At 47.9% G+C, this 26800-nt stretch overlaps 1 protein-coding gene, 1 long non-coding RNA gene and 1 pseudogene across 5 annotated transcripts; 2 read left to right on the forward strand and 1 right to left on the reverse strand.

The window, feature by feature from the left end:
• The first annotated feature begins 2158 nt into the window (after positions 1–2158).
• Positions 2159–17739, forward strand: LOC108350091 (uncharacterized). Of its 3 annotated transcripts, XR_005501215.2 has the most exons (5): positions 2223–2295; positions 2605–2695; positions 9700–9818; positions 16420–16565; positions 17383–17739. It is a non-coding gene; the product is annotated as an uncharacterized LOC108350091 (long non-coding RNA). The 3 variants fall into 3 exon arrangements; XR_005501212.2 differs by lacking the exon at positions 2605–2695 and having other exon boundaries at positions 2159–2295; XR_005501214.2 differs by lacking the exons at positions 2605–2695; positions 16420–16565 and having other exon boundaries at positions 2159–2295.
• On the reverse strand, positions 11051–26789 carry Sars1 (seryl-tRNA synthetase 1). 2 transcript variants are annotated; one of them, XM_006233136.4, is made up of 12 exons: positions 26550–26789; positions 21899–21969; positions 20328–20408; positions 18450–18608; positions 17407–17550; positions 15847–16002; positions 13724–13945; positions 13080–13209; positions 12641–12798; positions 12333–12404; positions 11704–11833; positions 11051–11464 (listed from the first exon to the last, which is right to left on the reverse strand). In XM_006233136.4, the coding sequence occupies exons 1-12, from the start codon at positions 26683–26685 to the stop codon at positions 11313–11315; spliced, it is 1611 nt and encodes a 536-aa protein (XP_006233198.1). In that variant the 5' UTR covers positions 26686–26789; the 3' UTR covers positions 11051–11312. The 2 variants fall into 2 exon arrangements, with proteins under 2 accessions (XP_006233198.1, NP_001007607.1); NM_001007606.1 differs by lacking the exon at positions 12333–12404 and having other exon boundaries at positions 26550–26743.
• LOC120101229 (small nucleolar RNA SNORA70) lies at positions 24470–24599 on the forward strand (annotated as a pseudogene).
• Positions 26790–26800: the final 11 nt, after the last annotated feature.

Raw genomic sequence — 26800 nt, forward strand, 5'->3', positions numbered from 1 at the left:
AAAAAAAAAGCTGGGCACAGCCTCACCAACGTGATGGCCTAACATGAGCTGAATAAGGACCCTGACAATAGACAGACCAGAGAAAGACCAGGAGACTTCAGCCCTCTCTGAGTGGGAGGATAGAATTTCCCAGGGAAGAGCACAGCGATCTGTACTTCTGTACCAGTGGTCAGTCCTGAAAACTGCATACAAGCAACACTGTACAGATGCAACAGGCTGTAATTTAGAAATGGATATGGACAGACATATGTGCATAGAACAGCAATTAATGAAAAAAGAGGTCATGGATTTGAAAGAGGAAAAGGAGGGGTATATGGGAAGGTTTGGAGGCAGGAAAGAGAAGAAAGAGATGATATAATTATACTATAATCTCAAAAATAAAAAATAATTAAAAGGCTGGACACTGTAGCAAACATCTTTTACATCAGTGTTAGGGAAGCAGAGACTGGAGGATTCTAAGGGCTTGCTGGCCAGCCAGTCTGTCCTACCTGGTGACTCAGAATCAGATTCTGTCTCAAAAATACCAAATATCAACCTCTATACTTCATAGGTGCAGGCGTACGCACGCAGTGCTCTCATGCTCTCTCTCTCTCTCTCTCTCTCTCTCTCTCTCTCTCTCTCTCTCCCCCCCCCCCTCTCTCTCTCCAGGTCTAGTGGAACACTTGGGAAGGAAAAACAAGGGGATCAGGAATTCAGGGTCACTCTTAGCTACAGATTGAGGCTACACGGGATATAGCTCAGTGCTTGCCTAACTGTACAAAGTTCTAGATGAATTCTCTAGTCCTGGGCGGATGAATTATTTAGGAGAATTTTTAGGGGCTGGAGAGATGGCTCAGTGGTTAAGAGCACCCACAAGGCAGCTGATTACCAGCTGTCACCTTAACCCCAGGGGGACCCAATGCCCTCTTCTGGCCTGCATAAACACAGAACATAAACATACATGCAGGCAAAATACCCTACATATAAAAAAAAAGGCAAGCTGGGCATGGTAGGCTACACCTGTAATCACAACACTCATTTGGGAGGAAGAAGCAAGTGATTTCTGTGAGTTTAAGACCATCTAAGGCTACATAGTGAGACCCTGCCTCAAAATTAGTTAATTAATTTCTTTTATTACATTTACCTATAATGTTTTTCCATTTTTTTTTACTAATTCCTTGTCTTATTACGTGTGTATGAGATGTCTTTTAATTTAATTTTGTTTCCTTTCTTCCTTCCTTCCTTCCTTCCTTCCTTTCCTTTTTGGCATAGTCTTCCTGTGTAGCCTTGACTGGCCTGGTACTTGCTCTAAGACCAGACAGGCCTTAAATTCACATAGCTCAGCCTTCCTCTGCCTCCCAGGGATTAAAGCCCTAGTCGATGCAGTTTTGGTGAATTGTCCTCCTTCCGCTGCAGGGTCTTCAGGGACTGTCAGGCTTACACAGAAAACACTTTACCTGCTGGGCCAGTTGTCTGCCCCAAGGCTTCAGCTATAAGCAGATGAAGAGCTGTCTGAGACAATGGAACCCCTGGGCTGCCCTGTGGAACCTGGAGATCCTTAGGAACCTATTTTAAAGAGCACAGGGATCAGTTACTCTCCCCCATCGTTACCCTCTAGTCACACAGTGTCCCTTTCAGCGAGCTACAGTAAAGGACTCCCCACATTTGCTCTAGATCAGAGAGCCCCCATGTGACCTCAGAGTTATGCCAGAGGTGACAAACCAGCTCTTTTCTCTCTGCTGGGGAATCTAAGAGAAGCAGGGTAGAATTATGTTGGATTATTTTCCTGGTAGTGGTGGGTGGGCAGGGTTGGTGGAGGACTCCTGTTTCCTGGAGTAACCTACGGTCTGACCCAAGATGAACTGCCTTCCTCTGGACAAAGTAAGTCATCTAGATAGTGGGGTGGTATAAGTGGTCTCCACAGGCCTCTCCTGGTTTCCTCAGACTATGGTTTCCGGGGATTGTGTGGGCATTTTCACTTCTCATTTCATAGGCATGTGGTACAGGGAATGATTGGAAATTATACTGCTTGTTAATTATCCTTTGAGTTGTGGTTGGGTAATGAGTCTTGTTTTTGATGAAGGCCCCAGCCAACGCATGGAGAAACTGTAGCTCTTCCCTCATTGGCTCCCTGTGGAACAAAACGGGCTTGCTGGGCAGAAGAAAGAGCATCTGTGACTCTAGAATGTGGCCAAGGTTCTGAAACCCAGCTGGGGGTTGGGGATAGGAGGGGGCAGGGCTGCTGGGGAAAGTTCAGGCCCGGAGATCTTCCCCCAAGCAAGTGGCCTTTCCGCTCAAGGTAGACAGGCTGGGGAGGTAAGGAACCCACCCTCCTTTCATCCTCCACACATATTTGGCAAATAGTAGTTAATCTCCTCCCCTTAGGGGGACAATAGTAGTTAATCTCCTCCCCTTAGGGGGACAGACAGCTGCCTCCTCTCTCACCCCCCTCAGCTCTTTCTACCTCCCCCAAAACAGGAGGGAAATTTTCAAGTCTTATATTCATCACTGGGAGACTCAAAAGGGGTTGGCCCAGTGTTGAGACCCCCCAGAGGGGCTTCCCGATTCATGGAGCCTTTCGACTATAAGGAACTTTGGGGTTCCCTCCCACCTGCTCCTACCCAGGTCCACTGAAGTCTTACAGACTTAAAAGGGAATGCACTGTACGCCTGCAATCTCAGCAGCTTTGGGTAGTAGGCTCGGACAGAACGTTGAGGTAGGAGAATAAGAGTCCCAGTATAACTAAACCCTGATTCAGGGGGCGGGGTTGTAGTGCTGGGGAGTTATTACTGTATTGGAAACGAGTCTCTTGGCCTGTAGCAAGTCCATAATGATATAAGATGGATCTGGTGTGGTTTAGGCAGAATGGTATCTGGAGCAACCGAGACAAGGAGGTAAGTAGATAAAAATGCTTGCAAAGGCAAGCATGAAGACCTGAGTTCCATCCCCAGGACCCACATAAAAAACAACCAAGTGTCCATCTGTTTATTTTATAATCCCAACACTGAGGAGGTGGAAACTGGCAGATCTAATCAGTAACTTGAAAAGCTGGAATTGTGGAACAAAAATCTGAGTGCGCGCGCGCGCACGCGCGCACACACACACACACACACACACACACACACACACACACACACCGTGGTTTGAATGCGGTTCCCTGTCTGGCATTTGAACAATCGGTCCCCTTGATAGCAATGTCTGGTAGGTTTGGGAAGTCCAGCTTTGTTTTTGGGAGTTTGTTACTGGAGGTGGGCTTTAAGACTTTCAGAGTCATTTGAGTTCTCATTCTCTCTGCTCTGCTTGAGGTTTAATGCTGTGGCCTGGGCATGGTGCACACCTTTAATCCCAGCACTCAGAAGGCAGAGGCCTTCTCTGTGCCTCTGTGAGTTCAGGACCAGCCTGACCTATTCATTGAGATCCAGGACAGCCTCGGGATTGTCAGGACAGACTCAATTTAAAAAACAAAAATTATGGGCTGGAGAGATGACTCAGTGGTTCGGAGCTCTTCTGGAGGTCCTGAGTTCAAGTCCCAGCAACCACATGGTAGCTCACAACCATCTGTAATGAGATCTGATGCCCTCCTCTGGTGTGTCTGGAGACAGCTACCGTGTCCTTATATGTAATAAATAAGTCTAAAAAAAAAAAATATTAAGTGAGGATGGGGCAAGGGACAAAAGAGAGGAAAGGGAGGGTGACACAGGTTAACCAAAACCAAGGAATTTATGAAAAATCCTTATGGAAACCTACTACTTTGAAAGTTTTTGTTTGTTTGTTTGTTTTTTGTTTTTCCGGGGCTGGGGACCGAACCCAGGACCTTGCGCTTCCTAGGTAAGCGCTCTACCACTGAGCCAAATCCCCAACCCCTTACTTTGAAAGTTAATTAGAAGAATGTGTATGTGTGTATTAGGGGGGAACTTGAGCACATCACCCTGCGTGGACGGACAATGCTTCTCCTAGAAGCCATGTTAAATCAAAGCCACATAGCCAGGTGTGGTGTACCTTCACCTGTGGATTGGCTAGACAGGACACAGAGCTCCCCAACAACACGTTCTTGTCAGTGCTCTCGATTATTCATCAGAAGCACTCGGAAAGACTCTATTGCTGTTGGTGCAGACTTTAGCACCAGAGAGACAGAAGCAGGCAGATCTCAATGAGGCCAGCCTGGTCTACATAGTTTGTTCCAGGCCAGCCAAGGCTATAAGTGAGATCTGTCTCAAAATAAGACACAAAGAGAAACGAACACGCGCTGAAGACACGGCACACATTGACTGTAGGACATAGGGGAGTCTACCTAGAGCTGCCCCGACAGTGGCTTCCCTGTTGGCTAGTTTTCACAGTGCCAGGAGGTGCTGTGCAGGTCACCGGGGGAGAAAGGTAATTAGTGGCCTTCTACAGCAACAATCCTGAATGCTTCAGTACAAACCAGCCAGGCAATATGAACCCACGGGTACAATAGTGGCATGAAAGTTATTAGTAATCAAATAATTTCTGACTGGACTTGAGGATTGGATTTCACACAAGGGAATTCATACAGGTACTGGAAACCTGGTCAAAAGCCCATGGCCGTGAGGGACATAGGGGATAGGGGGAACCTATTACTGTTGTTTCACGGAATGCTCATACTGTCAAGCTGCCTTCTAAATATTTCTGTTTATATGAATGCGTTAGTACTGTTGTCAATTTTGACTAGAGAAGTTTCTTTAGAGTTAATCAACCCAGAGGATCACAACTGGCCAAACTGCTAAGAATCGGTAACAAGTGCTCTGCCGTAAATGGGACATCTCTATCCTCCTGCCGTCACCCAAGGCTCAGGGAACATTGCAGAAGAGAGGGTGGGAAGAGTGTAAAAGCCCGAAGATGAGAAGTGTGTGCTGCCTGGGCCTTTATGCCAGTACTCTGCGTTCAAGGGCAGCGTGGCCTGTAGAGCCAGTTCCAGGTTAGCCAGAGCTACACAGAGAGACCCTGTCTCTAAAGCAGACAAAAGTAAACAAGCATGCGCCTTAAAGGCTGGAAGTGGAACTCCGCTGTTGGAATGCTCGTCTGAAGCTCGACCTGAAGCCCTGGTTCAATCCACAGCACTGCATGCACTGGGCTCCCTGGTACAAATCTGAGTCCCAGCACTTGGGAGAACAGAAAGCAGTTCAAGACCATCCTGGAAGATGAGAAATTCAAGATGATCTCTGGCTGCACGTGTCTCAAAAAAAAAAAAAAAAAAAAGTTAAAAATAAAAAAATCGGGGTTGGGGATTTAGCTCAGTGGTAGAGCGCTTGCCTAGCAAGCACAAGGCCCTGGGTTCGGTCCCCAGCTTCGAAAAAAAGAAAAAGGAAAAAAAAAATCATGCTACAATAAACACTCTCCCCCAGGTACAATACCTGGTCACCACTGCTTTTTTTTTTTTTTTTTTTTTTTTGGTTCTTTTTTTCGGAGCTGGGGACCGAACCCAGGGCCTTGCGCTTCCTAGGTAAGCGCTCTACCACTGAGCTAAATCCCCAGCCCCTCAACACTGCTTTCTTTCACACCCCTTTTGGTGGACCTGTACTCTAAGCCCCTCAGCAGGCAGTACCAGAGATGTAGCCCCCCACCCCCCCCATCACCTACAGGGGCTCTGCCAAGGCCACAGCCAGGAACATGAATGAGAATCCCTAGAACGATCTCCTATCCAATCCAAGACAAACTCTATCTCTTGAAGTTTCTGCTTTCAAAGCAGATTTTTGTGCATACCATATGCTGCTTTTTAACTTATTATCAGTGCATGTGTGGTATGTAAAAATGTATTCTTGGGGTTGGGGATTTAGCCTAGCAAGCGCAAGGCCCTGGGTTCGGTCCTCAGCTCAGAGAAAAAAAAAATGTATTCTGTGAGTGTGGGTGCATGCTTGCCACAATATGCCTGTGGAGGTTAGAGGTCAACTTTCAGAGGATCTCCCATGGGATCCGGAGCTCAGACTTAGGTTGCCAGGTTTGATTTTTACCCTCTGAGTCATCTTGCCATCTCAAGTGTCATGTCCCTTTCTCTCCCCAACACACCATTTTCTTTTTCTTTTTAATGACATAGTCTGAGGGGTCTAGGCTGGTTTTCTTGTTTAGGTGCTACAATCCAGATTTATCTGACTCTGTGTGTGTGTGTGTGTGTGTGTGTGTGTGTGTGTGTGTGAGAGAGAGAGAGAGAGAGAGAGAGAGAGAGATCTACATAGCCTTGGATGTTCTAGAACTCACTATGTAGACCAAGCAGGACTTGAACTCACAGAGCTCTGCCTACCTCTGCATCCCAAGTGCCACTACACCCCAGAAGGATTTATCTGATTTAAGGACCCTTCATGATGTTCTTCACAGAGGGTAACATTTCAAACTGGTCTGAGTATGCTGAGTTCCTGCTGAGAACCCAACCCTGTTGCACACTGGACAAACCCCCAAATTTTTAGCCCATAAAGCTCCGTGTGAAGTGGCCTAGCCTCTCCCCATTCCTCACTGTGTTCTGGATCCCTGGGTCTCCTCCCAGCTGCTGAACAGAGAGAAGTCTTCAATGCCTCCTCTTCATGTGTGACTCTCTGCAATTGCATAGGGCATGTACCTGTCAGTTTACTTGCTTAACAGCTGTTATCCTGAGGACCAGGAAGAACGTGTCCCAAATAGGTCATACCCTGTGTGCAGCCAGAGTAGACACTCGATAAGTATCAGTCTGACGAGTAAATGAATCAATCAATAGGTAGATGGCACCGATGTTAGGTGTCTCTTCATGCTTTGAACTATCTGCTGGGCAGTTGGGTGTCACTTCAGCCACAAACTGCATTCTCTGTGCCAGCTGTACCTGGAGGTAGCAGGACCAATGCCCCCAACTTTCAACTGGGCTCAATTAAAGATGGTGTGGATGTCTTCACTCTAGCAGGCTCCGTCCACAGTGCCAGGAATGCTTGTTAGGGATGACTTAAAAAGTTAACATTCTATAAATCATCCCAGATGCAGCTAAGATCATATGTGATTTGTCATATGTGCACAGCTTCAGTCATACATGCATAGAAAGGATAAGACGGAGCTTGGGCCTGAGGCTTGCACAGATGTCCCTAAAGCAATGCCTCCAATAACTTGGTTGTTAGGGTTGTCAAAGAGGACAGAGGAGTGCACAGGCAGATGACACAGATAAATGAGACCTGGAAAGGTTAGGCTGAGACAGCTGCTGTCACCAGGATATGTTCACTAATATTTTTGTGAGGGAGAAAGGGACACACACCCCCCTACGTTTATTTACTGTGTTCACATCTGTGCTTTCAGAGGTCAGAGGACGACCTGTAGGAGTTGATCCTCCTTCTACATGTGAGTCCTGGAGATCAAACTCTGCTCACCATGCTTGGTGCTAAGTGCCTTTACTAGCTGAGTCTGTTACCAGTCCTTACTGAAGGAGAACCATGGCTGATCCATCGCAAGCTATTCTGAGACCCTAAGAGGGCTGTCCCTGCAGGACTGTGGTTTGTAGACCAGCAGGGCAATGGGAAGCAGATCTCATGGTGAAAACTCAGTAGGACTGTGCAGCAGAGTAGCCTGGGGTACAACACAGGAAGCTGTCAAGGCTGACTCTGGTGTCTACAGTAGGGGTGTATGTGGACGTGTCGTGGGGATCAGAACTCACTTGGGGCTTGCCATCTGGGAGAAAGGCTCATTCTGCATGTTTGGGAGCAGTATTGAAGGGAAAGACAAGGGAAACCAGATGCTTCTGGAATCAGGTGCCATGTTTTTTTTCCAAGGTGCCTCCTCAGCCTCAACTCAGACCTTTCCTTTGCAATTCCAGCTTTTCCTATCCGGAGCGGAGCTTTCCGAATTCCCTCTTAAGTGGGTAGACACCAGAGGGCTGGGGATACTGATGAGGCACTTGAATTACAAGTGTAGCCTAAGAATGAATCTTTGAGGGAAAAAAAAAAAAAAAGGAAGCAGCTAGAGTGCAGTCTGAAGGTGGGGCAGTGTGGCAGGATATTAAGGGAAGGCAAAGGGATAGACGAGAGGTAAGAACAGCAGTTTAAGAATAAGACCCAGGATACGGTGGACTCTAGACACAAGGATAGGGCTGGTTTGGAAGAGTAAAAAGAAAACTGTTTTCTCAGACACAAGATGGAAGGTGTATGCTATTTTCAACTAGGACCTTAGTTCTTCAGTTTTAGGATTTAAAAACCAAGTGTCCCTTAAGGGGCATACCTTCTTATCAGCAATTTACACCTCAACAAATGTAATTCCCAGACTCTTTCTGACGGCAGGCTTCTGGGGTGTGGGGTGGGGGATCTTACTAGATATGAGACTCCAAAACGCAGCTTTTCCCAGACCAGCCAGTTAGAGCAGCTAGAGGATCCGTCTTTTCAGAACAGAGGTCTCTTGACCACAAGAGCCCTAGCCTCTAACCAGAGCCTTGAGAACCGGATCTAGGTCTTTCTAGGCACCTTGGTGGGGGAGCTATACATTGCTGGGTTTCGGCAAGACTCTGCTTGCAGTACCCCGCCCCCATTGGGAGGGCTCTTAAAAGGGCAATATCAGAGGCGGAGCCTTAAGCTCAATCAGGCCCTGGTGTAGGTGGGGGCTGCAAGGGTGCACCCCTTTTGTGCCTATCTGGGAGGGGTTGTTGAGGAACCCCATGCTGGGAGATTGGTAGCAGGCCCCTCACCCTGGCACAGGCTCTGACTTGTAACTCATTTCTTTGGGGCCCATCCCAGCTCAGCCTGTCAGACTTATCCTGGGAGCACAGCCAGGGCTGCTCTAGGCCCCCAGTAGGAGGTATGGGAGTTGGGGGGAGGTATTTGATAGACCAAGATAAACCGGAAAAGCTTCAGGAAAGTTAAAGCAGGACAGACTGCAGGGAGTCTGCTGCCTGGAGTGAGGTTTCAGCCTAGGGGTGTGTCTGGTTGATGCACTCCGGCTGCTCTGTTCAGCTGGCTGAGCTTGGGATGGTCCCCAGGAAATGCTGGGCCTGCCACACTTGCCTGACCTTTCAGAATCATCGGTAGGAAAGCGGAACGCATGCCTCTAGTTTATGGTCGGTGGCCAGTGCAAGCATCAGGTCCCAGCAGATTACTTCATGCATCTAGACCTGCATTTTGGCTCCGAATTCCTGGGTGTGGGAACCAAGTGCTTTTAAGGGACTCAAGGTTCTGACTCACTCCACAGGGCCTCTGGGGGTTGTATGCTGAGGTAACCCGGGTAGCTGAGGTTGGAGATGGGGCAGTCAAGGTGCCAGGGATGAGGGCATTGGCTGTGGGCTGCAGAGGTAACTACTAGGGTGGAGTCAAGGTTATCTGGGCTCATTCCAAAGTACTTCCAGGCGGGTCAACCCATCCTCTAAACAAGGCTTGCGTCAGTCAGAGCCACTGCTCCAAAGAAAGGAGTATAGTTTGTTCGTTCAGGAGTGTAAGCCACACCTTCCCAGTAGATCACTGGTTCTCAACCTTCCTAATGCTGCAACCCTTTAATACAGTTCCACGTGCTTTGGCGGCCCCCAACCATAAAGTGTATACTGTTACCTCATAACTGTAATTTTGCTAACTACAAAGTATAACGTAACTATTTTGGGATACAGAGACCCACTGCAGCAGACTGAGTCCCGAGAGCATGGGACTATGCTGTTTTCCCTGTAACTTCTGCTCCCCGGAGCTTAGCAACAGGGTCAGACTGAATGTCCACCTGTCAACATATCTTCCATATGAAGTATGGGGAAGACAGCCATTTTTCACTCTCCTCTGGTTTCAGGAAGGAGGCATACATTCTGAAAGACTGGCCCACTCTGGGGAAGACTGGCATGAGGAGAAATGACTGAAGGCTCAGGGTGTCTAGAGTCCAGGAGCAGGCTGCTCCAGAAAACTGACAAGGTATGAGAGTAGGGAGAGCTGATGTGGGAAGGCAGAACCCTGTGCCCGAAGGCTACAGGCATTAGAGGACAGGGGTGGGGAAAGCTGCTGTGGAAACCTTGGTCAGGCCCCAGACAACGCAGGACCACCCAGACATTCCTAACAGACTTGTAAGCGGGACAGCCTAGCCTCCGATCACGGTGCAGGCTGCTTTTCTCCAAACTGAATGCTAAGGTTATGGGAACGTGGATTTCTGGGCCTGAATGACAAATGGGAGCGGCCTGGCTCTGTCCTCTGTCCAGGCTGTTTCCACGGCTGAGACAAAGGGCCACAGAACCTGCCGGGGGGCCCCCAGCCGTCACAGCAGGCAAGAGCCACGGTGTTCACCCTTGTAAGCACCCAGTTTTGGTAGGCTGACCAAGAGCAAGGTTAACTAACACCCTAGTGAAAACTGAGCACATGGCCTTTCCTTGTTTGGCACTGGGCCACAGCAGTTGAGTCGGGAACTAAAGTCCTATACCAAGCCAGGCCATGCTCAGCTCCTGACCTCCCAAAGTCACTCTGAGCCAGACTACGGCTTCTCCCACTCTGGGACAGGTGTAGTCATGTCCCCACCCTGCCTTCTGGGACTATGGGAAGATAAAAGGCAGCATCTAGAGGAAGCACTTTAACCTGCTGGGAGGCAAGGCCCAGACTGACCTAAGGTGTCATTAGAGTTGAGGATACAGATCATAGATGAAAGGGAGTGGGTGAGGAGAGCTTGACTCCCACCTTCCCGGGCTGCAGGTGCCCAGCTATTAGGACACAGTGGGAGTTCCTGAGGACAGATCCACCCAGTATCCTTCTGCCCTGCCTCTGACACTAAGCAAGTAACTGCTATGTGGCCAGTCTCCCCACATGGGAACAGCTATAAAGACAGAAGCTGCTGTTCATAACCACAGCTCATGCTTTTGAACCCAGGGCTCTTGTGGATGAGTGTAAGCTGCCACAACCAGTCTTTTTCTCCCTTCCTAGGGGATGTCCATGCTAGCAGGCTTTTCTATCACACTGGTCTCTAAGCTTCACTGCCTTCGGGCAGGAATACATTCACAGAGAATCCTGATCCTTGTCCTGAAAACCTGTGTCACAATTCCAGGTTTTCTAAAATACACCTTCTCTTCACTAACAGCTTGGCTGAAGGGCTCTGTAGTATTCTCAAAGGAGCCTTATTTGGGAGAGCAGTTCAGGCCCAGGGAGAACCAGCAGAGACAAGGTTCAAGCCTGGGGAGGAGACTGGGGAAGTCTTGTGCCCTCCCCAGAGATGCTTTATTGCGTGGCTTCACCAGTCATCAGTGAGGAGACCCTGGGCCCATTCGAGATGATGGGAACACCCGCGCAGTACCCGGCAGATGGACCCAGATGCTGTGCAGTCAGATGGGACAGGGTGAGGAGTGGTACTCGGCCTCTCTGTTCCAGGGCAGACCTGGGATCCCAGCAGGCAGCAAGTAAGTCTGGCAAACTGGGAGGAGGCAGTGTTCAGGCCTCAGTGACCTCCATGTTCTGCAGCTGGTTCTCCAGGGTGACCTCTTTTGCTTTCTTTTTGCTGCCTTCATGTTGCTTCTTCTGCTTCTTAGATGGCTCCTGGTCAATAGGTGCTGGCTTCACAAATGGGATCAGTTCTTGGAGTCCTGGGAGGGGAGAGCCCGATAAGTGGCTAAGCAACCTGTTACCTTTGTCAAAGCCCACAGACCTCAGGGGAGAATTTAGACAATATTCTTTCAACGCAGGGGTACCCAATCTAAACTTAGGATCTGCATATGACACCCACACTACGTTCCCAGCACCATGGGGAGTTATGCAGACTGTAGGAAAATGGGGTGCAGATTTCAAAGGGCCCCCTCAGAAGGTATGAAATGGAGGCCTGTACCTGGGGGCATGAACTCCCTCAACTTCTCTGGCACGACGATGCCCTTCTCTGTCTGGTAGTTCTCCAGGATGGCGCAGATGGTCCGGGTGGTGGCACACATTGTGGCATTAAGCATATGGACAAACTCCACCTGGGAAGAGCAGATTCCACAGGGAAAGTTAAAGGCATCCCTCAGCTGCTCCTCCCAATGAACTGGAACCATCCACTCAGCCACAGCTCCCCAATCCAAAGGATGACTTTAACCCATTTCCAATGTTGGGCTTTTCTTTTTTTTTTTTTACTGACTCTGAGGTGACCCTAGAAAGAGTCCTCATGTTTGCATGTGTGACAAGAAGGAGGTTACAGGATCTTCAGAGGATGTGGGGGAAGGAAGAAACCACCAGTGTGGCCCTCCTTTTAACCCATGCCAAACCCAACTCGGGACAGATGAGGGTCTGAAGACTGGGTCATTTGTTTTTTGAGACAAAGTCTCGGTGTGTAGTTCTGGCTGTCCTGGAGCACACTACATTGATCAGGCTGGCCTCGAACACACAGAGCCTGCCTACGCTTCCTGGGTGCTGAGATTAAGGGCATGCGCTACCACGCCCAGCTCTGGAGACTGGGTTTAAGAGAGGAGCTTACAACCTGACCTTCTTGGGCGAAAAGAGGGAAGACACTGCCTCCAACTTGTTCTGTGTAGAGAAACGGAGGTTATTCTTCCTCTGGAGTTAAGGAAAACAAAGCCAAAGAGAGAAAAGCTTGAATTACAGTATAGAATAGGTTTCTGCCTAAAAGAACCCAGTCCTGACTCAGCAGAAGTTATTTCTGGTGTCTTTTGGGTCTGGACTGAGCTGATTTTCTCACGATGCTGGAAACATACACTCCCAGGAATTAGAAACAGACAAAACACGCCCTGTGCAGAAGGTCCTGCTGCCCACTTCCCTGGGGGACTAACTACCTTGTCCATCATCTTCTTGGTCTGCCCGTATCGGATTCGGAGCCGACGAGCCTGGTAATCCGTGCAGTTAGAACAGGAAACCAACTCACGGAAGGCACCGGAGCCCGGGAACCAGGCCTCCAGGTCAAGCTTCTTGCTGGCAGCATGATTCAAAGAGCCTGTAAAGAAACCCCTAGATTCAGGAAGGGAGGATGGGGTTTCAGGAGGCCTCTACAGCGAGCCTGAAGAATCCTTCATATCACATCGAATCCCCAGAAGGGAAATCACACTCAGATCTCATCATCAAATGCTCCAAGGGAAAAAGGTGTGATATTTTAATGAAAGTGGATGATGACTTGAACTGAGAGCTATCTTTCTGTGTGGTGCCTCAGCTGGTGAAAGTGATCTGTGAGAGGCAGAAAAGGATGAGATGAGAAGGAAGAGATGAGGGGATCCATACCTGAGACAATATTCACAATGTGGTAAGGGATTCCCAAAGACTGATAGAATTCTTCTGCGGTGGTGATCATCTCATCAAACATCTCCCATGACTTGTTGTCATGAGGTGATGAGTACACGAACTGTTCAATCTGCAGAGAGGAGCAAGGAGACAGGACAGCAGTGAGGGGGAATAAAACAAAGGACTCCAGTGGAGACGCTCTGGCAGTGAGCTTGTCTCACAGCCCTGGGGGACAGGCCAGGCTGGGTCCCGGAGGAGATCAGTGCTCAACTAGACTGCAACAGGCAGGACAATGGAGTCTCCAGAGCGTCACCATCTTCTGCACTAAGTGCTCAACACACACTGACTTAACCAGCCTGGTGTTCGGTCAGCCCCAGGAGGCAGCTGCCACCATCACTTGCTCACCTTACAGAGGTCACACAGTTAGTAAGTGGTGGAAGTGGCACAGGAGGTCTAGGAAGCCTTGCTCTAGTCTGTGCACACAGCACTGCATGTGCTCTCTAGGCTCTTCTCCACCAAGATATCCACAAGGAATGGGAAGTTGTATCAGGTGGGGCTCTGGGAAGGCGGATCACACCGGATCACACCCCTCCTGGAAAGATCTGGATAGGAAGTACAGAAAACCGACTCTCTCATCTACTCACCTTCTCAAACTGATGGACTCGAAAGATACCACGGGTATCACGGCCATGCGAACCCACTTCCTGCCGAAAGCAGGTGGAGAAGCCGGCGTACTTGATGGGCAGATCCTCTGGCCGCAGCCACTCGTCCCGGTGCAGAGCTGCGATGGGCTGTTCTGAGGTGGCAATCAAGTACTTCTCGTCATAGGAGCTGTCATCGCTCTTTTCGCTGCCCTTGCCAATCACCTGTAGGAGGAATCCACGGGAGGGAAGACTGTGTGCCAAGCCACAGGAAAGATTCAATGATGTCGGGGACGTATGTTAGAACAGGGGGGCAGCAGGTCTGTCTACAAAGAGTTTAAAAGCAAAATCTCAGCACTCAGGAATCTCAACCCTGAGGACCTTGAATTTGAGGTCAGCCTGGGCTATCTATGTAGAGCATTGACCAAAACACCCTGACACAAACACACAAAAACAAGCAAGCAAACAAACAAAAATCCAATATTCATTGAAAACAAACAAGTGCAAATGAGGAGCCTAAAACCTTTCTGAACAATGCCAAACACACTGATATCAAACGGTCAGGTGCACAACATCTGATGCACCCAGTAAGTATTTGTAAGTCCTTCTGCCAACGAACAGAAACCAACTCAGAGTGCCAGGCAGACCGAAGCTGTGTTTAATGTCAGAGTCAGCTGATCAGGAAAGCATTCTGAAAGCCATCTTGAACCCTCTGGCTGTCCCAGGTTCAAGCAGAAGGTATCAGGCTGGGCATTTCCAGTCTGCAGTAAAGTGGACGTCTCTGGAGAGGACTGGGTGATCAGTCCATGTTTCTCATTTCCTTTTGTCTAAGTAGCCAGGAAAAGGGTTTCTCTTCTAAGCTCCTTAGAAGAGACAGAGTGTTCAATTTAAATGTTAAAGGTTTCTAGGGGTTCTGTTCTACACTAATGTGGTTGGTGCCAACCACGTGTGGCTTTTAGTATTGAAATTAACTAACATTAAAAACCTGCTGGGCTAGTGAGACGACTCAGCAGGGAAAGGCACCTGCTCCCCAGCCTGATAACCTTGAGTACCATCCTCAGGGCCCACATGGTCGGAGAAAATTACCCACTGTCCTTCACACCAAATAACTGCAAAAAGTGTAACACCAAAATCCACCCGGACAACTCTGCCAACAGGTAGGTTTGGCAGCATACATCTTAATCCCAGTACTCTGGGGACAGAGGGAGAAAACCACAAATGGGTGAGGCCAGCCAGGCCGTTGTAGGCTGCCAGACTGTCAAGCACGTTTGTAACCAGTGCACAGTGCAACTCCAATACCCTCACTGTTTAAAAAAAAAGCTCCACCTCTTGGTGTAGACCTGTTAATTCTTGCTACTCAGGAGGCCGAGGAAAGAGAATTTAAATTCAAGACATGCCTGGGTTAAATGAATTCAAGGCTAGGCTGTCAACTTACTGAGACTCTGTTTCAAAATAAGAACAAGGAGCGAGACTATAACTCAGTGGTAGGGCACTTGCTTGGAGAAGCCCAGGGTTCAATTCCCTGCCTTAACAGCACTGCACAGCAAACAGAGAGACAACAAAACCCCCAAACAAACAAACATTTGTGATAAGATACACACAGAAAATCACCCAAGAACACAGTGAGCAGGTGGCTGGCTATGTGTAAGCCAAGGACAGAAGCATCAGAAGAAAGCATCAAGTTAATCCTGGACACTGGACCCCGCCCCGGAATGGTAAGACAAGACATTTCTGTTGTGCTAGACATGGTGGTATACACCAGCAACTCCACTACTCTGGAGACGGAGGTAGGAGGTTCAGGAACACAAGGCCAGCCTCGCCTATAACAGTTCACGGTCAGCCTGATGTACTCCTCCTCCTCCTCCTCCTCCTCCTCCTCCTCCTCCTCCTCCTCATCATCATCATCATCATCACCACCATCATCATCACCATCATCATCATCAACAACAACAACAACAACAACAACAACAACAACAACAACAACAACAACAAGGAAAGTTTAACAAACTTGCTTCCTTGGTTATACCGGAGAACTGAAAGCATTCTACCATGGCGCAAAGCTGTGTGGAGAAGGTATCATGTCACCATTGAGCCCTCCAACTTAAAAAGTCAGTCTACCACATTACCTTATAGAGTTCTTCATCAAACTGGCTGAGCTGGGCCACTTCCTGCATGACCTCTTTCCTCATGAAGAAGGGGGTGTAGATTGGAGTGTAGCCTCGGCTTCCCAAGGTGCGCAGTGCATACTGGATAAGTGCCTGCTCCAGGAACACCAGGACCCCCTAAGGACCAGACACAGCAAGTGAGATTGAGTCTTGTCACCAACCCAGGCATCTATCACTTTACTGCACAAATAGGCAAGTCCAGGGCTACCCAGTGGCACAGGCAGGTCGACGAACCAGCCTGCAACAACAGCCCAAGATACTCGCTTTAAAGTGGTATCTTACTTAGTTGGTCCATTAAAAACTCACGTATGGAAACATTTACAGTATTAATTGAACTCAATCTAAGAGATAGACTGGCAGGTTTTTTTTTTTTTTTTTTTTTAAACAACTCGATACCAGGTATGAGGAGGATGATCAATCTGATTATGTTCAAGTCTTGACCCTGTAAATGTCTGGCTTTAGGGTGTTTACACACAACTCATTTTGGGGTGTTATTTGGCTCCAAGAAAGAACATTTGCTCGTCTCACTAACAGAAATGTCTCTTGATGCTGGGCTGGCATCTCGGTATGGTGGCGGAAACTTTACTGTGGCAACTGCCCAGAAGAGCAATTTATGGGCTCTGTGCCGTGCCTAAGCTTCCTGCATCGCCAGTTTTGCCTCCTTACGGCTATGGTGATTGGTATGTACTGTTATTTGGAATTGTCGTGGTAAGTACCTCCCCAGCTCAATTCCACTCACACAACCACAGATAACCAGGCCAAAACAGAAGTACCCAGGAGATTCTTAACATCCAAGGCCAAGAGCACCTCGCCGGGACGCCATGTTTAAGCGATTCAAGTGGCTGGTGGTGGTGGGCCACACTCAACTTAGCACTGGGACACTGAGGTAGCTCAGTCATGGTGAAGCTGAAGCCAGCCTGGGTATTTAGTGCGACCTTGTCTCAAAGTCCTCTCACCTCCACCCCATCCCCACACAAACAGACCAAAGTAAAGAGAGTATTCAGTCAGGGTACATGGATGGGTGTTTTCTGTGTTAATTCTTAAAACACCAGACTCATTTGTAAATGTTTAAGTGTGCAACATTTCCAAGATTACTCTGCCATTTCCTTTTGGAAGGATTCCTGAATTCACATGCCCAGTGCCCCAGTTAATCTGTGCCAGCTGCATACACCTACCAAGGCTCAAAGCATGCTGGGTCGACTCAGACCGCAGGCTTATCACACTGGGTTCCAAGTCTTTGTTACTTGTCTGACTGTCCAATTACACTGAGCTCCTCAAAGGCAGAGACTGTTCTGATTCAGTCAGCAAAACATATTCATTATGAAGGATCACTGAGTGGCTTTTGTTCTGTGGAATCTGGGTAAGCACTCTCTTGCCTCAGAAAGAGAATTGTGTCTAATTGCTGACACTCATAAGCAGCCATAGGGTTCAAGTAGAGGATCTGTGAGCCTCTTCAAGTATGATTATGCCTTTCAGCTTTTGTTTATTTATTTTTAGTTCCTTCTGGTTCCTGACTCTTACCTTCAGGAAGTACCCCCGACTACCAGCCACCACGGCTCCCTTTTCGCCTTCAAAGCCATCCACCATCACCACCAGGTCCACATGGGAATACTTCTTTCTGACTGTACAATCACCCCAAATACGCTCTACTTTGTTGTCTGCATCCTGAGGAAACAAAATGGAGCAGGGACACATAGCAGACAGCAGCAGAGCCTTATCCTGCATTCATCAAACCAAGCACCAGCTTCCGGTCTCATGTACAACCAACCAGGAAGGGAATTTGCTACTCGACAGATGAGTAAGTTACAAAGTCACAGAAGCAGTGCTACTCAGTAAACCTGGAACTTCGATTTGCTCAGGCCCTATAGCGTACTCTCTTTACCCTTTAAAATGGCTTTCCAAAAACCCCCACACAGGAACCCGCCTCAGACAATTGGCATCACCTGGGGTACGGAGGAGAATGCAGGACTTTTTCTTTGTGGGTTCTCATTGGTCTCTGAGCCACATGAGGGTGGGCTCCAGGCCCTGACCTCAGTCTGCTCAGGCTCCAAGGCTTCCACGAACCCCAGCTGTACCCCAGCCGGCAGTGAGTTCAGTGTTCACAAGGGAATGAATGAAAGAGGCACAGATGGGCCCTGCCACGGCTGGGGTGTCTGGGAACAAAGGCTGGGCTCAGAGCAGCTTTGTGCCGGGGAAGCTCCCGCTCAGCAGGAGACTTTTATCATGCAGATTTCCCTTCAACCTGCAGCTCCCCAGTGGGGTGTGGGTGAGGGGTTAGGTTGATTTAACAGATCCCTCCCACAGGACTTACTGCTACCAGGGGCAACAGGCCAGGGAGGACAGCAGCCCCATTTAGAAGAGGTTTCTGGGCCGGAGTCCCCTCCTACCTGCTGTCTCAGCCACTTCCCAATCAGGCAGGGATCTGACTCCTGCAATGCTCAATTGGTGCGCAGGGGGAACACACAAAGGCAAGTTTTTCTGACAGAGCGCCAACCTTACGTCTTTCCTCCCACACCGCCTGGCAGCCAGGGAGGGGAGCCCCTGCATGGCCCAGCCCCACCTACCTCATCGTTACTAATGGGCACAGAGGGGTGTAGAAGGTTCCCAATCTCTCGGAGGTTCTCAAATCGCTCTGCTTCCAGCTTTACCCGCTCCCCATCACACTTCTGGATGGCTTCATCAACGAGGAGTCGGACTTTCTTAATTTGTGAGACTTTCAGGGCCTGCAGAACAACCCTGAGGGTGAGCACCCATAAAGTATCACCGTCTCGTTCTCAGCGACATTTTCTATTTTTTACTGTAGGAGTGGTGAATGAGGGATCATAGTTGGGGCCTAGAATATGCTAGACAAGCCCTCTACCCATGAACATTTAACAAGTGGACAAGGAAGCCGAATGCAGTGGTGCACACCTTTAATCCCAGCACCCGAGGCACAGGCAGGTGGATTTCTGTGTTTGAGGCCAGCTTTGTCTACAAAGTGAGCTCCAGGCCAGCCAGGGCTGTACAGGGAGACCCTGTGTTGAAAAAACAAAAAGCAAAAACAAAAACCAAACAAAAGTAGAGGAATAGTACCCTGCACCTGCTAATTGTTGCAACTAGGAGGATTATAAATCCAGGTCAACCTGGACTATGCAATGATACTGTCTCCAGAAGCAATGGCACACACCGGTAATCCCAGCATTCAGTGGGTGGAGGAATCAAGAATCTGAATTACAGGGTCTGAAACCAGCCTGGGCTCTATGAGACCCTATCTCAAAATAACCGTAAATACTAAATGCAAATATGCTGGTGAAATGAGCCAATTCAAGCTGAATTAAAGTACGGAAAGGCAGGTTTATTAGGAAGCTGCTCTCCAGCAGGTTCACTGGTCCTAAGGAACCAAGGTGAGGGAAGTCTCCAAAGAGAGGAGGGTGAAGAGAAAGACAGAAAGCGTGTGCAGAGAAAACGCAAAGAGAGTAAGAGGGAGGACAAAGTGTCTCGATTATATAGGGAGGAACTTCAGGGGGAGAAAAACCCAGCCCCTAGGCTGGAAAGTTTAGGGGGTATGCCAGGCATGACCTGTTTAACAGGCAGGGACTGAGGGATTTTGGGAGAACATGAAGGCCTGGTCCCCTTTGGTATGTTCAATATGCACCTCAGCCCCTTGTCTGGGGGCTGAAATCCAACACTAAAAACGAATGCATTTAAGAACAAAGGTTTATTCAACAGGGCAGACAGTCTTGTCTTTTAATCCTTGAGCATTTTCCTTTTCTTTTGGGGGCAGAGATGTGTAGACTGACCTTCCTTCCTTTCATATACATATACATATACACATTACTTGTTAGGAGTTTGAAACTGTGTTTTCCCTTAACTTATTTTCTAGATTAAACCAGTTTAGCACTCTATTATGTGTTCCCATTCAAATTTCTCCAGGAAGATAATAACTTTATGAGGACCAAGAGACCCTGTCTTAAGTTTATCTTATTTTCCTTACTGTAGATGTTTCAAACTGTGCTCTAATTTCTCAGGGGAACCCTTCCCAGCTAGAGGAATGAGCCCCAGTCCTGCCACGCAGAGCAACTTTGCATTTCTGCTTTATACTCTTGGCAGTGTGCTAAGGATTTCAAGGAACTGTTTGGAGACAAACACAGAAAATCACCACGCTGAAACTGCTGCTTAACTAGAGTAAACTGAGAAATCCCCTGCCCTTGTGAAAGCATACAATGGAGCTAACATAAACCAACTAGTTCTGTGCCTTTCCTTTTCTCCCTTCCACTGTCCCACTCCATCTCTCTCCTGTGACTACAGAAGACTCTCAGGGACAAAGGGTAAGGAAAGCGGAAGGAATAGTCCAGCCAGCTCTGAGGCTTGCATACTGCGGCATGGATACAGCCCCAGCTCTTCCTGTCCGGGAAAGAGGTTACCACAGGAACAGTCATCTTAGAAAAGGGAGAGAAACCTACAGCTAACGTGTCTGCAGTGAGGTCGTCAAAATTCAGCACATCCTCTGGGATGGACTCGTCCTCTCCCACTGGCTCTTTTTTCTGCAGGGAGAAAAAAAAAAGACAATTTAATTTAGATAAAAATTACTTTATTAAGTACATGCCAAGTTCACACATCATATAAACTAACCACACTGAATTATATGTAGTAAGTTGCAACATGCAGAAACATTAGTTAACCAAAAGTCAGAAATCAAAGTTTCAAGTCCTTATTTATCACTGCTTCCCTTCTGATCCTGGACAAGTGAATAAATCTGTCGGGTGAGAGCATTAATACCATGAAAGTAAGAACACAGAACTATCAAAGAAACCACAAGACATCTGGGAGACCGAGGGAGGAGGATTATTGTGAGATACTAAGACTAGCCTGGTCTATAGAGCCAGTTCCAGGGCAACCAGGGATATATATATAGCAAGACCATGCCTCCAAAGAAAACACAAAACAAAACTCAGTGTGGTGGTCAAAGCTAGTTATGGAGGACAGTCTTGTTAACACTCTAAGAACAACCCCAGCAATAGGCTAAGGGTTAAAAGTAGATCAATCAGAGTAAGGAAAGGAACAAATAAATCAAAGCAACATGATAAAGTGCAGGAGGATTCACTCCCTCACCCCGATTTCTGTGCTCATTACTTGTTAGTCTGTCAGATCCCTTCTGATCCCGATACACAGTCAAACACTTAGTGGGCACTGTCTGTGAAGAGGATCTAAACAATACCTAGTAGGGGAGCATATGACTACAAAAGTATTCGTGACTAAGGCTCTCTGATCTGTAAATGATTAATCAGCATGAGTCCATAGGAATAAAACTGTTATTGATATCCATTTTCATAGCCGAAAGTATAACAAAATACTGTCAAAGGATGCAAGATAGTATGAAGAATAATGTGCCAAAATTCCAGGTCGGACTTCATGTTGTACCCTTCATGCCCGTTTAAGTCTATAAATGAAACACATTCCAGTCTCCATGGACTCCTACATACACTTATTCACATATTTTAAAGAAATAGGCTCACTGGCAGAGTGCCCAACAAGATACAGATAGCATGTATGTGTTCTTTCCAAAGCAGGACTAAACTAAGACAAAGCTCTCCGCAGCCTGGTGGGAAGATGCCTTCCTGATGTATAGGTTGGGTCCAGATAAGCAGCAGAAGGGATGGCTTGTTGGAAACAAAAGATAAAGCCACCACAGGGTCACCAGTAGTGCCTCTAGGTGCCCTCCCTCCCTCCCATTCTTTTTTAAATATTTCTCAACAGGGCAATGGTGGTGCACGCCCTTAATCTCAGCACCTTGGAGGCAAAGGTAGGCAGGTCTCTGAGTTCAAGGCCAGCCTGATATCCAGGACAGCCTGGGCTGCAGAGAGAGTTCCTACCTTTGAAAACCAAACCAACTGACCAAATAAATAAATAAAATAATTCCTCCCTGGTAGGAAATTCAGTATCACTAGTCATATTAGACACAGGAGAGCTTCGCTTCTACTAGCCAAGACAAGGTGGAAGAGCTCTGCTCAAGCTCTCAGGCCTGCTCTCTTACCTTCATTTTCTCCCCAATAGTTTTGCTGCATAAATTCTTCAGCTTGTTCAAGTTGTCTGCCCGAAATCTGCCTAAAATTGAAAAAGCCATATGTCAACAATGAACCCCTGACCACGGTTCCTCCAGCAAACACTTTGGGCTATGTATTAAATAAGGCTTGGTCTTCAGTTCGGCAGAATTTTGAAGATGGTGACCCTCTAAGAGCTGGAACCCAATGGGAGGTCACAGATCACTAGCGCCATGTACCAAGGGAAGGGGACACATTTATCTTTCCTCTTCTTTGCTTCCTAACTGCCTCAAGGTGAGCAGCTGAGGTGAGCAGCCTTCTTTCTTTTTTTAGACAGAGTCCTGCTACATAGCTTTGGCTGGCCCAGAACTTGCTGACATCCTCCTGCCTCTGCCTCCCACGTGCTGGGATTACAGGCGGTTGCCACCGTATTGACTCCTTCCATCTTTGTTTCTGTTTGTTGGTCTCCGTCCCCCGGACAGGGTTTCTCTGTGTAGCCCTGGCTGTCTTGGAACTCACTCTGTAGACCAGGCTGGCCTTGAATGCAAGAGACCTGACTGCCTCTGCATCCGGAGTGCTGAGATTAAAGGCATGCACCTGCACGCTAGAATCTTTCATTTCTTTGGGTATTCTCAGTTAGCTGTTAGTAACAGAAGTGAAAAGCAGTCGGAGGACTGGACTGTGACAGGCTAGAGCAGAATGGAGGCCATCTGCGGTTGAGTGGAAGACGAAGATGGGAAGCCAAAGAAGAACTTAGAGGTACATTACGCTTTAAGGCTCTGTGGTCCACTGTGTAGTCTTTAGCTATATGTGACGACCACTGAACATTTGAAATATACTAAGGCCTAAATGAGACTGTGTAAAACACACATTAGATTCCGAAGACCTGTAAAGAAGAAAGATGGGATGTAAACTACTTCAGTAAATTTGAGGATGGATTAATGTGGATTTTTTTTTAAATTTATTTATTCTTTTATGCAATAAGTACACTGTCCCTGTCTTCAGACACACCAGAAGAAGGCATTAAATCCCATTGCAGATGGTTGTGAGCCACCATGTGGTTACTGGGAATTGAACTCAGGACCTCAGTCAGTACTCTTAACCGCTGAGCCATCTCTCCAGCCCCTTAATGTGGATCTTAACATGGTTAATCATGAAACACACAAATTTTGAATTTAATAGGCTTAAAGAAGACTTTGGGGAAACCAAGGTGTTTAGAAAAATCTAGGTGTAACTGCTTTGTACACTGTGATACAGGAGGGTGAAGTGGCCTTACACTTTCCATCCTGCCCCTGACTATATCCTGGAACCTAGGGTGAAGAAAAGCACCACATTCACTCTTGCTGCCTGGGACAGTTGACTGCCTCATAGTGACAGAGAATGACAAACAATAAAAGTGGCATGTCCAGCACACTGGCAAAGATGGCCTGTTTCTGATTGTCCAGACAAGCTCTACTCAGCTCTATATTGCCTGTGCAGAAGGTAAAAGACGGAGGTGGGACCTCTCCGAGGCTCACTACAGGTGCTTCTGGCCTCGTTAGCTCCAGTCCCCTCTACATTTTTTGGAGTCAGAATTGTATCTGTGACTCACACCCAAGCCTTTCTCTCTGAGACAAGACTGTAAGACTTAGGCCTGCGAACCCAAGGGTGAGATCTGCATTGCAGAAATCTAAGAGGGACTAGAACAAAAAGGAGAGCTGTTTGAAAGCTCTTCCAATTGTTGGGAAAACAAAGATCAGGGCCAGGGCCTGTCTTCAATTGAAGAAATTTCATTCTCTGATGAGGATACACAGTACATTCCAGAGGACAGAATCCTTCTGGTTGGCTGTGTGTTTCAGATACACTGAAATTAGAAGTCTGGAGGCCAGCAAAGACAAATGCCCCCAAATGTGGCCTTGTTCCACCACTGTGAATTAAGAAGAAACTGCTGTTCAACATAAGGAGTTATAGTTGTGGTCATTACAGACCACTGTATTCTCCAGGGAGTCCTATGGGCACCATCAAGTCTCCATAACAACAAATGAGGACAGTTGTTCATACTAGCTTGGAAGCTCATGGCCCCTACTGGGGAGTATAGTCTCAGCTCCTCCTTGATACTGGTTGCAAGTTCTTGCCACTACCAATACGATAGCGATGGGGGAAGAACCTCATACTTATCCTCTAATCTGAAGTTCAAGATGTGAAAGAAGCATAAGACGAGATGTCAGGGTCCACCATGACCAGCCAGGGACTCCTGTGATCTTGGCTATTTGGGGGACTGAGGCAGATAGATCACAAGCTCAAGGTCTGCCTGGGCTACAGAGTGGGTTCAAGGCTACTTTGGTTCCTTAGGGAGACCTTGTTAAAAGTATCTACAGAGTTGGAGGGACAGCTCAACAGTTAGAGAGAGCTCATTGTCTTGAACTGCCCCAGTTTGGTTCCAGCACCCACAGGAAAGTCACGGCCACCTGCAACCCAAGTTCTAAGGAGACCCAACACCCTCAAGCTCCTGCATGTATGTGGAATATCCATACACAATACATTTAGGCACATACACATAAGATAAGTAAATATTTTTACAATATTTGCAGCCAATTAAGCCAACGGGATATCTTTCATCCTGGGTCCCGGTGTGCAATGGCTGCAAACAGCATCCTCCTTTGGAGTGTACACGGTGTGATTTGTTGGACTGCTCTAAGAGAAATAGAGTTATCTGACGGAGTTTCATGTCTCTGGTCTCATGATGTCCCAGTACAGTTTCTAGATAAGTATGCAGAGTGCAGTGTTATGCCTTGGGGCACAGAGGACAGGTTCACACTGGCCAGACCATCGTGTACAACTGCACCATCATGCAGAATAAGAGACATGTGATGGAAACCCCACATGGGTCAAGTTCAAGTTTCCTGCTTGCCCGAAGATCAACATCTTAAAGTAAGGCCTCACCAGGTTTACTGCAGATGAATCTGAAGGCCTGGTGGCTGAGAAGCAGCTTATCCCCAGTAACTGGTCCCTTATGATGACAGCCTGGCACTAGTGACAGCTTCCTCTGTGCTGATCCCCTCCAATAACTGTGTCCATTAATGAATCTCATATCCAATTCAAAAACAAAATGCTGTTTTTTCTCCCCTTAGTAAAAAGTGAAAAGAGGGCTCTGGACAGAGTTCAGTGGCACAGTACTAGCCTGGCCTATTGAAGATTTGGGACTTAACACTCAGCCCAGCAACAAAAATGATGATAATTTTTAGAAGTACCTTAGACACAGATCTTCATACCTGGGACAAACGTTTGTCACACTCTTACCAAGGATGAGGTGTGCTGCTGAGGACTGGAACATGGTGTGTATTTGCATATATGTTTATGTCTGTGCATGATCTTTAAAAATTAAAGGAGGACACCGTTTTAGACTATGCTCCTGTACCCAGCTCCAACAAACCACATTAAGATCAAAATGGATTTAGCCTATGTTAAACAGACGTGGACAGGGATGGGGGGGTGGAGGGTGATATCGGTTTAGGCCAATTCAAAACTTTGGATTCAAGTGTAGATTACCTAAAAAATACAGAACGAGTACACAACTGTCAGGTAAGCAAATATTTCTTGATACCCAAGAAGCTTTTTAACAGTAAAATCAATGTCCCCAAAAGATAAAACCATATAACACACAGATGGGCATGGTGCCACCCTTGATCTAAGCACTCTAAAGGCAGGAGCAAGTGGATCTCTGAGTTCAAGGCCAGCCTGGTCTACAGAGCAAGTTCCGGGATAGCTAGGGCTACAGGGAGAAGGAAACCCTGTCTTGGGGGGTGGGGGAGACACTCTCGGATCGCGCGATTGCCTTTAAAGTGCTCTTATAAACCAAGCTCTCAGCTGGTTGCGGACCTATTGCATCAGACAAAACGAGTCGCGTGCCATTGACAACATCCGGTCTGCCAGGTGATCACTCTAGAGGCACACTTGGAGGCAGAGGATTCCAGGGCTTGTTTTAATTTCATGAATGATGCTGGGTCACTTTTACTCTGCCAACGTCTTTTTCCAGAAAGCTACCACAAATCACAACCATCCTCAGTAATTACAAGCTTTTTCTTGCCTTACAGCACCCCTCCCTCCTATCTGATCTAGCACAGAAGAGCCTGATTCTTAAAGGTATGCCCACAGGGTTAGAGAAATGGCCATCCCAAGCTTTGAGATCACTGTATTTAGCCAAGAGTAGCCTCCAAAGTCCCCGAATGGTTCGAATTGGGTGGAGTAATCCTACGGCGATGAAGATGTCCCTCAATCTGAGAAAGCAGTCTTTGATTCCCATCAAAACAGGGAGGACTACGCTGGGTTTGCTATGGATGAGTAAAACACTGGGAACGACCAAAATGCATGAAAAAGAAATTCCTGCTCTGGCTTGCTCATAGCTATGCAAGGGCCTGACAGCTCGCCCTGCGCGTGCGTGCTGCTCCTTCCTAAGGCACCGGCGGCCGTCAGCACGGAGCACGCGCGGGGAGGAACCCAGGCCGCCGGAGCTGCAGGGAGAGGGGACAAGTCCGGTTCCCAGCTTGTTCTACAGACAGGTGGCGTTACAGCCAGCCAGTCCCGGGAGTATCTGACAAAGGCTGTAAGTTGTGACCTCTGAAGCGATGAGGGATTCAAGGGATACCGCGAGCTCCCGGCACTTACATCGTCGCCACTCGCTGTCTGCCTTCACCAGCTGGTCCACCAGCCCCGGATCTTTGAAGCGCTTCTCCTGCGTCTCTCGAATGAGGGCTGGGTCCCCTCCTTTATCCACCCGAAACAAGTCCAGGTCCAGCACCATCCTTCTGCCTCACGAGTTAACACTATGAGTGGACTGTACCGCAGTAAGCGGCGAGTGGACGACGCACTGCGCCTGCGCGCTGACCTGGTCTCACTGCGCAGGCGCGGGGCGGCAC

This window comes from Rattus norvegicus, chromosome 2 (assembly GCF_036323735.1).
Source record: "Rattus norvegicus strain BN/NHsdMcwi chromosome 2, GRCr8, whole genome shotgun sequence".
In the NCBI taxonomy this organism is placed as follows: domain Eukaryota; kingdom Metazoa; phylum Chordata; class Mammalia; order Rodentia; family Muridae; genus Rattus; species Rattus norvegicus.

What these genes read in the sequence shown, in the direction of transcription:
- Sars1 (XM_006233136.4), bottom strand. Translation starts at nt 26,685, where the DNA reads ATGGTGCTGGACCTGGACTTGTTTCGGGTGGATAAAGGAGGGGACCCA. An exon ending in GTCGGGGGTACTTCCTGAAG is followed by an intron (nt 16,003 to 17,406) that starts GTAAGAGTCAGG and finishes TCTGGTCCTTAG; the next exon opens with GGGGTCCTGGTGTTCCTGGA. An exon ending in GAGTCCATCAGTTTGAGAAG is followed by an intron (nt 13,210 to 13,723) that starts GTGAGTAGATGA and finishes TCCTCTCTGCAG; the next exon opens with ATTGAACAGTTCGTGTACTC.